Source organism: Juglans regia, chromosome 7 (genome assembly GCF_001411555.2).
Source record: "Juglans regia cultivar Chandler chromosome 7, Walnut 2.0, whole genome shotgun sequence".
Classification (NCBI taxonomy): domain Eukaryota; kingdom Viridiplantae; phylum Streptophyta; class Magnoliopsida; order Fagales; family Juglandaceae; genus Juglans; species Juglans regia.
In genome coordinates, this window is record NC_049907.1 from 41,278,853 (window position 1) to 41,291,396 (window position 12,544).

Here is a 12,544-nt window from a genome sequence, read left to right on the forward strand (position 1 = left end):
AGTCTAATGATTGGTGTTGCATTTCTTCTGTGTTTTTTCGCTGAGAAGCTTAGGAAATGCAAAGAAATTAGGGCTTATGAGTTGCTTATAAAGTTTAGGAAATGCAAAGAAATTAGGGCTTATGAGTTGCTTATAAACCTTAGGAAAAGCAGAGAAGTTGATCAAGTATTATTGTTTTCTTTATTACTTTTTGGATTTGCTCTACCCCTAACCCCCTTCATTTTTCCTTTTATATATCTTTTATCTGTTTCATGAGTAAGCATGATTTTTAATGATCATATTGTACCTCTACAGCATTTGTAGCAAAATAAAATTAGAGTCCACAGAAGTGAGCATGGAGCATGATTCATGTACGTACCTTAATTAAGCATGTCATCTCCCCTCTCAATCCCCCCTGCCCAGCACAGATTAGAGATCATCTTAATTAGTTTATCACATATAGGAAATTTACATCTGCATTAACTGTCATCATCTGAGGACAAAAGGACCGAGAATGGCACAAAACAGTGATACTCCTATGAAGGGGAAGGATTACAGTCTTTGTTTCTAATGTTGATGGTATGGCTAGCATATTGGGATGTTAGCCATACCCTTTTTTCTCATGAATTTTAATCTAATGACTTGCATTACATTTTTTAAATGATTTTTTCCTATAAGCAAAATCACTTGGATCATGTTGCATCCCTACCATATTTTCTGGAAAAAGATATCTTGCTTACTTCGTGAATTAACATAAGTTGTGTGTTGTCATTCCTTTCTCTGCTAACAACATATTTATTAGAACTTTGTTCAGCTTGTGTTTTGTGCATTGTACTAGCCTTTGTGACTGCATGCACCACAAACTTCATCTGTTATGTGGTTCTGTTTTAGTGCATAATCTTTTGTTTGTCTTCTTCCTTTTTTTAATCTTTATTTACAACATTTAATATAATTATAGGGAAAAAATAAAGATAATTTTGGTTGCTAGCCTTGTTCTAGGATTAGGATTATCAACATCATATATATAAATAAATAAATATATATATATATATGCCAACATATCTAATAATATGAGAGAGAGCTCTCAAGTAGTACTGCATATGGCTGTCAATGTTTTAGGAATATTTACTTATCAATGTGTTTGTCTTTGTTTTTGTAGGATCCATCTAACGAGCTCCATCGCAAGTCTTTAGAAGTCACAGATGAGGTAACTTTCAAGTTTCAACTTTTATTTCATTTGAACCTTATTAGCGATGATCCTATACTGAACTTTAATCTAATGACTTACATTACATTTTTAAATTACTTTTTTAAATCATCGACCAATGCCCTGGGTATGAATCTATTTAACTGTTATATGATGTCAATGTTGTGTGTCACATTTGCAAGTGTCTATGGATTATCATCTTCTATGCACACCTGTGCAGGCAGACATGCTCTGGGCTTGTTTTTGCCCATGGAAAATTGGGATATATGTTTTGAGAAAATTGGTATCTCAGTTTACTTTTAGTAACTAATGTCAACATGTTACAAGTAGACAATCATGATTTGTATTTAATGTAAGGAAAAATGATATTTATATATCATCTTTAAATGATCAGTACATAAATAAAAGATAGCAAATAGTGAAAGATTACGCAACATGCATGCTATCATAATTTCCGAGATTATAATGTGATCATAGTTTGCTAATTCACTGGAAGAGAAATGCACATAGTGATTATACAATGTCAAAATATTTTTCTTTTTATTTTCTACTTAGGTGTTTCTAATGTCTTCATGTCTATTGGAGTAGCACCCATTTGTTTCTAATGTGGATGGTATGAATTTTAATGTAATGACTTACGTTGCATTTTTAAATGATTTTTTTCTATAAGCAAATTTTTTTTTTAAGATGATGACATTGCATTGTCGCAATATTGCTTGGAAAAATAGAGTATATATGGTTTTGTGTAACACCCGGATCCAAAATTTGTATGGTTGGATTATTAGTATATATATTTATATATTTTCTTTTTTGTTTTGTGTTTCCAACCACCCACGTTTTCACACGTTAACTTCAGTTCACGCATGTCTCATTTCTATTTTCACGCCAACCGTCCTTGTATATAGATAGAACTCGTACGTAGAAGACGGAAGTGATCTCTAACCTAGACTAGAGTGCCGCTACACCATCTAAAACTCAAGCCGCCTCCCCATACAGAATCGACGCAACCCGTGCAGGCACAACATCTCCACAGATCGCAGCTCCACTTCGCCGTTGCACCCCTTCTCAGCCACCGTGGTATAACTCCCACTACCCAGCCACCCTGCCTCCTCCACAGTCAAACAAACATCGAAGATACCTATGTTTTAGTCCCCGAAAACATAGCAGATTTCTTTTATGCTTGCCACCTTTCGACACAGCCCAGCTGTGCTTTACCACTAGCCACTGCCACGATCGAGCCTAGCCCAAAACGTACGGAAACTATAGTTTTCCAAAGAGGTCAGGCCGCTGCATGCTCCTCCATAACGCTACCATAGCCACTGATCTGCACCATAAAACAAGTGCGACATCCACACGAAACCGAAGCTAATCAACGTCTCTGTTTTTGCAGTCCGAAAATAGAGTAGAATCGAGATGGCCATTTTCAATTGATCATCACCTTGGCTCTCTCATCACTCTATCTCTCTGCACTCAGCCACCCAACAGTCGACGTAGCCACTGTCCACCTCCCAGCACTTTGCACAACTCCTTCCTGCGCAGTGAGCTTCCGTTCTCTCTCGCTTTCTCGATTTCTCTTGTCGTGCTCAGTCTCTTTCTCTCATCTATTGGTCTCACCCCCCTGGTGCTCTCTCTCTCTCTCTCTCTCAGTGCTCCGTCGCGATCACCACCTTCCACCACACCTCAGCTGCACCACAACCCCTTTTCCCCCCAGTGAGGCTCGCATACGTATTTCACGTAATATTAGCTTGTTTTACAAATAACCCATATCTCCTTGTAATTATGAAAATGCCATCAAGACTTTATTTATGGTTTATAATTTATACGTAACACAGCTCATACTCCTTCAAGTGTTTTTACAATTTTGCCTAATTTTGCCTTTCCAATTATAAAACTACCAAGAGTTCTAATTACATTTTATCCTTAGTATAAATTCATGGCAGAGTTATATTTTTATGGACTTTGTTTTAAGCCTCAAAAATTTATATTTTGTGTAGATGGTATTTTATTTAGATTAAACTGTGTTTAATTGGATTATATTCCAAATGTACCAATTTCTATATTGGACTACTTTAATAAAGGTTTTCGGTAAATGATATTCTTTTTGTTGGATCTTATTAATATTATGTTAAAGTATAATTGATTGTATTAACTGAGATCGAGGAAATTTAGAGATGTGACGATATTTTAGGATTACGTGAATTTAGGTTTTTGAAGAATTAAAATAGGTTATTTTAGCATCTTAGGCTTAAATATTGAAATACGTGTTCGATTAGAAATTTATGAAAATTATGTGATTATTTTATAGGTGACGACTTTTAGTTGATTTGGCATTTTGAGGAAAATTCTGAAAAGTTAAGAAGTTCAGGTAAGCGGGGTTCCTATGCTAGACTTTGCATTAAAATAAAATGAAATGAGGTTGGCTTTGAAAATAAGCATGTTTGTTTTTGAAAAGAAATGATCTGAAAACAACCTTAGATGTTTATTCTGCATATGCATAAATTCAATATAACAGAAAGTATTTTCTGTCATGACTGGTGTAGACATAAGCTAATTTGTGCATTTTGTTTCTGAACTATGCAAAAAAACGAATATGAAAATCTAAAAGTTTTGTTATGAATAAATAAAAATATTTTGATTCTGTTTATTTCAAACATATGAAGTGATCTAAAACTATTCAGTATTTTGTTTTGATATAATGTGTCATCTGAAAACCCTGGCATGAAGTTCTGATTCTGTATATGATTGTGATCTGATTCCGATGATATCTGTTCTGTTTTCTGTTAAGGCCCAGCTACGGGTATAATGGTGGTTTATAACCCTACCACGGGGGTGAAACATGGAATACGTCCCAGTCACGGGTATAATGGTGGTTTATAACCCTATCACGGGGGTTAAACATGTTATTTGTCCCGATGTGATACTATGAGATGATATGAATATAATGTTTCAGTTTGGATATGCCAAAGGACTTTCTTTTTGGGAACAAGTTTGTTTTTCTGAAAATTTCACTCTAATGTTTTGTAACAAGTTTTGTTTATACATTCTGAAAGAAAATATGTTGTTTCTGCATTATGAAAGTAAATGTCTTGTTCTGCATACCGAACTTTATAAATGCTCATGTTTACATACTAGTATATACTCTCTGCTTACTGTGTTGTTGATAACTCACCTCTTATCTCTACAATATTTTTCAGATATTTTGATGTTTCAGCTGAGGATTAAGATTTTGAGGCTTTGGGTGAGATGATTTAAGTATAGTGGTTTGAATCCAATTTTCTATATAATATTGAGAATTTGGAGTCTTTTTTTTTATATTGTTGAAATGTGAGTTTAAGTGTTACGAAGTAACTCTCCGACCCTTGCGGGACCGGGGCATCACATTTTGTGAGCTTGTGTGGTACTACTAATTATCTAGTAGAGAATTTAGTGTTTCTTTAGTGTTTGGGCGATGGGCCATGCATAAGTGCGGTGGAGAGTGGGACTGTGTTGCCCCTACATCAAATAACCCAACTCTTTAACTCATAAACCAAAGTGTCAATTGATTTTTGTCATTCAGGTCACAAGAGTTATTTCCATCATGCTTTGTGTGTTTATGGGGGTATATTATTGTTTTTTCCTTTGCCTTCTCAATCGATATTTATACTTCTTAATTTTGATTCCCTGGTTGCTAGTGCAGTTTTCCAATGATGGTTTTGTCATGCAATTTATTGCACTTGATGAATATGTATAGGGATGGGATTTGCTTCATTTTGGTGGTTGAAAGTTTGAATCATTATCTTGCATGAACACAACTAGTGATTTTCTTGGATCTTATATCTATTACTTCTCCTAACTTCTTCATTTTCAATATGTTCTGCATGTAATTTTTACTAGGATAGCATTATATAAGAATCCAAGGTTAAGTGATATGTTATATGATAAAATATTTTATAAAATCCATTTTTCATAAATTAAAAATGATTACCCTCTGCTTTTGTCATAATTATTTTTTCTTAACACATCTTTAAATGAATATGCATTGTGTGCACCCTAAGCCACATGGAGTTATTAAGTTAGCTCTTATACCATTTGTCATGAGTTGAGGATGTGTTTAGCCATATTTGTGAAATCTCTCAAGAGAATTAGTTGCAATGGGAGCTTTTTGGGCTAGCTTCATATTGGGAGAATGACTTATAGATATATTTTCAATTTTTTTAATATGATAACTGATGTCTTGCAAACTGGGCAAGAAACAGACTTTGTCATAGTTTCATGCACAAGATTAGGAATAAAACCTACCAAAAGGGAGCAAGTTCTTAAACTCAAGAGGGTTAGTTCATTCATTTCTTTTGTTTCTTTTGCTACTTTAACATATTCTTTTAGGTTTTTAGATTATTTGAAAGTCTGGTTTTGTGCTTCCCACTTGTGTAATTGTTTTTTTGAGCAAGAACATATAATTTGAATGTGTATTATATTTTTTCTGTATTTTGTTTTGTGCAATTTTTTTTTTCTAAAACACCTTTTCTAGCGGATTGGGGATTGGCGAATTTTATTCGTCAGAAATAATTTTTTTCGTGGCATAAACTTTTTTTCGACGATACAATATCACCGGGAAAATACTTTTGTGGCGAAACATCACACTGAAAAATAGTAATTGCGACAATAATTCAAAATTGCTGGAAAAATTTTGAACTATTTGCAACCTTTTTTCAACCTTTTGCGATGAATTATTTCGCCATAATTGACTTTTCTTATCAATTTTAATGATAAACAAAAATGTCATTTCTATCAATTTTTGAGATATTTGTGATAGATTAAAATCATCAGAAATAATAATTTTTTGTGATGATTTTTTTTAAACGCTAAAATTGATCAAAAATGACTTTAAGATTTCATCGAACCTACAGCGATTTATAAATCGCCAAAAATGATCAAATGCATCGATTATTATAGATATTTGTGATGATTTTGAGCGCTGAAAAATTGTGTAGCGATTTGTGACGATTTCGACAGAAAAAAACTGTATCTACAACCAAGTCACCTCCCAACAAATTATCTGCATACTAATGGAACATTATAATGGAATCAGAAACAAAACGCAGCTCGAAAACTTGCGACTCCATTCTATGATTTTATTGAGAAGGGACTTGCAGGAGAGTAGACCTTTTCGTACCATACTGCTGCACTTAGAGCTTCACATTTCTATCAAAAATCCAACTGAACGGAATGGTGGGAGCTTGCTTGGCCCTCCCTTGAGCTCTCTCCTCTAGCTTTCTAATTCTTGGAGGTAACCCACAAACATAATCCTGTGCTTTTTGCCCCTCGGCTGAAAGGCCGGTTAGCTTCTCCACTTTCCATCTGCCGACCAAAAACTCCAATATATCGGCATAGTCCTTGGCAGTGTAAACCCCTAGCCGCTGTGCAACAGCTGAAAAGTGCTCAAAAAGATTATCATCACGGCCATCATACATCAGGTGGGCTGGCATGGAGATTTTCTTCCTCATCATGTCAGCAAATGCCAAGACAGTTCCATCAGGATCAATCTCCAATAGCTTCTCAACTATCTTGGTGTAGGCAGTTTCATGGCGTTTCTCGTCTGATGCAATTGTGCCACATATTTGTGCCAAATTCATGTCCCCATGCTCCTTGGCAAGTCTGGCAGTGTTCCCATGGGAGATAAAGGTTGCCCTTTCTTGGAAAGCAGTATAGATGAATCCAAGGTAGGGACTATTTTCTGTTCGAGGATCCTACGAGGAAGATATAAAGAAAATCAAAGTCAAGGACCAACCAGGGATGGTGATAGATTTAACAAAAAGAAATTTATTAAAACAACTAGATCAGCTACTTATTTTTTGGATGACCTCCACTTTAAAAAGAGACTAGTTTGGAGATGATGCCTTGTCCTCAAGGAAGAACTCATATTTTGCTTTTAAAACAAGATTTTAAGAGGTAAATTACAGGAAAATTGTGTGAATTAAATACAATTCAAAGTACTCATCAAGCTTCAAAAGATGGAACAATAAACCAGAAAAGGTAAAAACAGACATGGAGTGAGCATGCTTGTGATTGTGTGTGAAAGCTTTACATACATTTATGCATAAAAACAAGCGTTGATCCGTGGAAGTTTCATATTTTGGCTTCCAACACACACCAAACACCAAATCCTAGCATGAATAGCAAAGGATCCACCAATCATATGTAATGCAAAGGATCTAACAACTAAATGTATTCTACAAGTCTACATGTGGAACTATGAGTGGTGGTCTGTATGTCTGCAATTGCAAAGATTTGAGAGAAGACTCTCTCAATATATGTGGCAAGGACCTTACCATTCCTGACCCAATCAAATACTGAATTGTCTTCTCAATTTGCCTCATGTCTACTCGTCCGGTAAGGTAGAGATACTTATTGAGTAGGTCCCCGTGCCTGTTTTCTTCAGCTGTCCATGCCCTTGTCCAAATTGCCCAAGAAGTAGGGCTTGCACCTGTTTCATCCCGAACTCCATCCAAGGTATTAATCATTGTTTGATAAGTTGGAAGGGCTTCTTCTGTAATCATATCCCCAACCAAAACAACAAGGTAATCATCTGGAATCTCCTTTACCCTCTCCCTTAATTCCTTGACTTGATCGTGAAAACCATCAGAGGCAGGGTCTGGCAGGAAATCCTGTGGTTGCCAACACTTCTCAACTGGCTTCAGGTGAACCAAAATATTCTGTTCAGCCCAATCTTCCATGGATTTAAAGATCTCAATTTTTTGCGGTGGCATCGAGTGGGTGACTTGAACATGAACCTCCCGAGGTGGTGTAAAAGGCTTCTTTGGATTGTCAACCTCCCTGTGCATTAGATGGAAGAATTTGATATTAGATTGTCCTACCAACCAAAATGGAAACAGTTCAGTATGTGCTTGTCACAAAAATGGCACACCAGTTTACAATGACCCAACAGAAGACAACACCTATGCAATGTCATCATCTGAAGCTCATTCATGCCACATCACATTCATTACGTGAACTGAGGCATGGAGACATAGTTACAGTATATGCCCAGGACCCTAGTCATTAGTTCAACCACATTTGATATGTACATTCAAGTAAAGCAGATATGTTTAAAAGCTTATTTAGTATACTGAGAAAGACAAAAAGTGGATTGGTTACATCACTACCTCCCCACACTTTTCTCCTCCATATGACAGCATTACAGGAACTAAGGAAGTTGAGCTATCAGATGATCTACAAGAAAATACATTGAGTTTGACAAAAGCTTTGGAGAAGTAATGGGTAAAATAAATTGTTTGATTGCATACTTTTTTTTTCTAACAGGCTGCCAATAAAGGATAGGGAAGGTTCTGATTCCCAGACTAAGCCGTTTGATGCAATTCTTCAAACAAGAAATTAGTTAGACCCCTAACAGAACTTCTTTTTGAAGGATTCATCGCATAACATCCATCAAGGATTGCTCCTAAATATGTGGTTTATGATGAACTGAAAAATATTTATTTTTTTGATTGGTACCGTGCTTCCGGGAACTGCTTTCCGACTATTCAAAACCCAAAGGAACAAGGACAGAGAAACATGAAATGACAAGGTAAAATGATTTTCAGCAGAACAGGAGAACATACTGTTATATCCATGGGAACAATATAGATGATTAAGCTAATTCCACAAAGGACTGCAGATGACAAAACGCCAAATTACCATTAAAACCAAGAAAAATGATAATAGAAGTACTGAATTTAAATCATAAAATAAAAAGGATAAAAGGAACCAAAAATGGAGAGAGAAAAATGTCCCAAAGAAAAACTCCATATTCTAATGTAAGAAGAAGTGTCACCAGCATGCCTCCATAGATTGAGATGCTAAAACACATTCTTTTGATGACATGGAACCTTACCATGGTAGGGCCCTGCGGACCCCTAAGGAGTAAACCCCAAATACAGGACCCTCCTGTCATAACCGCGTATCGGGTAATCCAGGGGAACTCCTAATACGGAATTACATCCTAGATGTCTACTAGACAGCTTAGTACCCTGCCGGGCGAGAGACTAAGACAAATTAAAAGAAAAATTATTGAAAATGTATCACATCATGTTAAACCATCAAAAAATTAAGAAGTGATCTGGTAGGAAACATTTTAAGCCTCAATAATGGTATTATGCCAGTGAGTATATTGACTTACGCACAAGTATCACCATTATGAAATTGAAACATGACATGCACAAAGATAAACCAATGGCCAAAAAGTTAAACAATATGAGCTACAGCTGCAAGCTATGATGGAAGTCAATGATTTTCCTCTTATAATGATATGGTAAAAAGAAGGGGAGAAGAGGAAGAAATGAGGAACCTGTGCACAATATATACCCTCACCAGCTTGAATATTCAAATCCAGAGAAAATTAATATTACACAGATAAAACCAAAAAAATACACATACGAAATTCAGATGATTATAAATAAGCATCTCAGCAGGGTTCTTTTCCAAAGTCCTAAAGAGAAACAAACATAAGGGTAGAGAATGGGCTAGTACAAAACAAGCCTACAGTAACACGCTGTCTAGTGTTTTTTTTTTTTTTTGGGGGGGGGGGGGGCCCACAAGTCCAACCATGGACAACTGTAGACATGCATCAAGTAAGCTTCCAGCTGAAGACAAAACCGCTCACAGCCAAAAGCATGAGAAAACAACAGCTGGGCAATCATGCATCCATTAAATTAAACAAATAAATCTAAACTTAAAAACAACCCAAATTCTAAATGATATAGTCCTTAAAAATGAATCAACTCATCAGGGGAAAACTAAAAATTTAGGCATGTAAATTGTTTTCTCAAAGCATAAGTTTCCAACAAGTTTTCCACCAAAGATGAATGAGACATCAGAAACCTACGCATTCATTAACACACACTGCCAACAGAAACAAACCAAAAAGAGGAAAAAAACTAAAGACGACAAAAACTCTAACCAAAATTCTCAATACAATAAAGAAGAAATTAATGCAAAACAAAATAGACCTTCTACGAAATGATAAAATTAATTAATATAATAAATATCCTAACCACCTCCATCCAACTAAGTGAAAAAGACAAACATATAACAAACTAGGCATCAAAATCACAAACCACATAGAAAACTAGGTAATGCAAGAGTATATGCAAACCACGAAACATCACGAAATGAAAATCAAGGTCCATGATACAATTAGATCGAGTCTTGAAAATTTTTGAAGGAAATTGCTTTAAAAAATGAAAGCATACAGGAAAATATTTGATAAGGTTTCTTTGCCAGTGGCCCAGTATCATTGTTTCTTAGATAAGAATTCAGAAAAATTGCAGATAAAACAAACATTTGAGTCTTGTAGAGAAATAAAACATCAGAGCGACTTCTAAAAAACAGCTTTAAAATTGCATGATAGAATACATTTTCTGCATCATTTATAGTTTTCTCTTACTTTCCTGGATTTTGGAGACCACACCAAGCACACATCAAGAAGAACGAGCAAGATCATTCACAACCAAATATAGAATCATCAACCGTATAAGAAGAATGAGCAGAAACAACAAAACCACGATCTCCACATGTTATAGCAAAACAATTGAGAAACTACTACATACAGCACACATACAAGAACAGGAAGATTTCATACATTTCATATTGATTGGTGAAATGGAATTAGAGCCATCAATACAGTCTTAAAAATAGAAGCTTGAAAGCTCAACAACTGTACCAACTAAAACTATCTCAATGATCTCTTGTATCAATGAGTTCAATCTAGAATAAATAAATAAATAAAGGACCCGAGAATGAATGAAAACCTATAAAAATAAATAAATGAAGGACCAAAATGGAATCAACAAAAGCTAGAAAGAAGGGAAATATTAAAAAACATAGAAATATCTCGAAGATCACCAATAATCACTTGAGAAACAAATGCCCTTGTAGGGTAATTAAAAATTAGATATAAGGCAGAAGAGGCATCATCTCACATTCAAAGCAAATAATTTTTTGATCCGTAAAAACAAATAATAAGATCAGAAGATACGCATACAACAAGAAACTATACGAAGATCCATTGATTATTCCACAGATATGAATGCGTGAGAATCTTTAGAAAAACCCAACTGAAGGAAAAATCACTCACTTGGAGCCAGGGCGAAGGGTTGAGGCCATGAAGAACTTGGGAGATCTGAGGCTGGACTTCTGTGGGAGAGCAAAAGAAGGCAGCTTTGGAGGTTGAGAAGGGGAAAAACAGAGTTTGAGAGCCATCGTAATAGGTTTCTCTTAGCTTCTTCCTTTCCGTTTTCCTTCTCCACAGAACAGACACAGAGAGGGAGAGAGATGCGACAATTTATAAGGAAGGAAGGGCAGGGAAGCCGTCCATAGTTGCGTTTCGATTTTGAGTTTACGAATTGAGTTGAGTTATTCATTAATAATAATAAATTAAAATGATAGAGTGAGATTTATTTGAGATAAGTTTAAATGAATTTAGATGTTAAGTTAAGTTTAAATATATTTATAAAAAATATATAAAAAAATTATGAATTTTATATATAAAAAAATTTTGAATTAAAATAAATTTAATAATTTAAAATTTAAATATTTAAATATTAAATTTAACTTAAAATTAAATTAAACTGAAATGAGATCAGTTTAACAATCAAACGGAGAAGGAAAGGAGAGCCACTACTAGTGGCTAAATGCATGGGATGTGTATAAAATGCTAGCAGAATGCCATTGTTTTTACATAAAACTACAATATCACCCTTTTGAATTTATTTCTAGATACTGTACTTTGAATCTATAATCAATTGGTCCTGAGTAATTAATGAGGAACTATATAAATATTTGTCTTATGATAGATGAATATGCAAAAATGACACCTAGAAAATAAATGACATTTCTAAAATATTTCCAAGTGGATTAGAAATTGTGGGTTTAAATTAATTTTTTTTATCTAATATATATATATATAATATATATTATTACCTACAAGTCTTAAATATGACAAAAAACTAGTACACAATAATTCATCATCTTTGACTAATGGGAGTAACAGGAGTGTGTACATTGTACCTTTGTACGTAGGCGCGGTGGCGGTATATTATTCCCTCCTAGGTTGACAAGTGTGCGATCCAGAGCTCTAGAAAATGGGCACGGGTAAAGCAGTAAGAGAAAATAACTTAATGATGAAGTTATAACTTTCCTTTTCTTTGTTGTTATTTATAATTATATTGTTTTGACATCATGAATTAATTAACGAAGCAGAAATAATAATGAGCTAGGGGGGGCGAGCAGAAGTGGAGAGAGACGAGGATGCGGAGGGTACTGCCGATTAGGGTTTTCAATCAGGTTAATAGATCGAGTTCGTATCATGTCAAGATATATATA

At 34.9% G+C, this 12,544-nt stretch overlaps 1 protein-coding gene across 3 annotated transcripts; it reads right to left on the reverse strand.

Moving 5' to 3' along the window:
* Positions 1-6,141: 6,141 nt before the first annotated feature.
* Positions 6,142-11,590, reverse strand: LOC108984606 (stearoyl-[acyl-carrier-protein] 9-desaturase, chloroplastic). 3 transcript variants are annotated; one of them, XM_018956614.2, is made up of 3 exons: positions 11,298-11,590; positions 7,495-7,999; positions 6,142-6,912 (listed from the first exon to the last, which is right to left on the reverse strand). In XM_018956614.2, the coding sequence occupies exons 1-3, from the start codon at positions 11,420-11,422 to the stop codon at positions 6,352-6,354; spliced, it is 1,191 nt and encodes a 396-aa protein (XP_018812159.1). In that variant the 5' UTR covers positions 11,423-11,590; the 3' UTR covers positions 6,142-6,351. The 3 variants fall into 3 exon arrangements, with proteins under 3 accessions (XP_018812159.1, XP_018812161.1, XP_018812162.1); XM_018956616.1 differs by having other exon boundaries at positions 6,352-6,912; positions 7,495-8,036; positions 11,298-11,385; XM_018956617.2 differs by lacking the exon at positions 11,298-11,590 and adding an exon at positions 8,785-8,805 and having other exon boundaries at positions 6,352-6,912.
* Between the last annotated feature and the right edge of the window lie 954 nt (positions 11,591-12,544).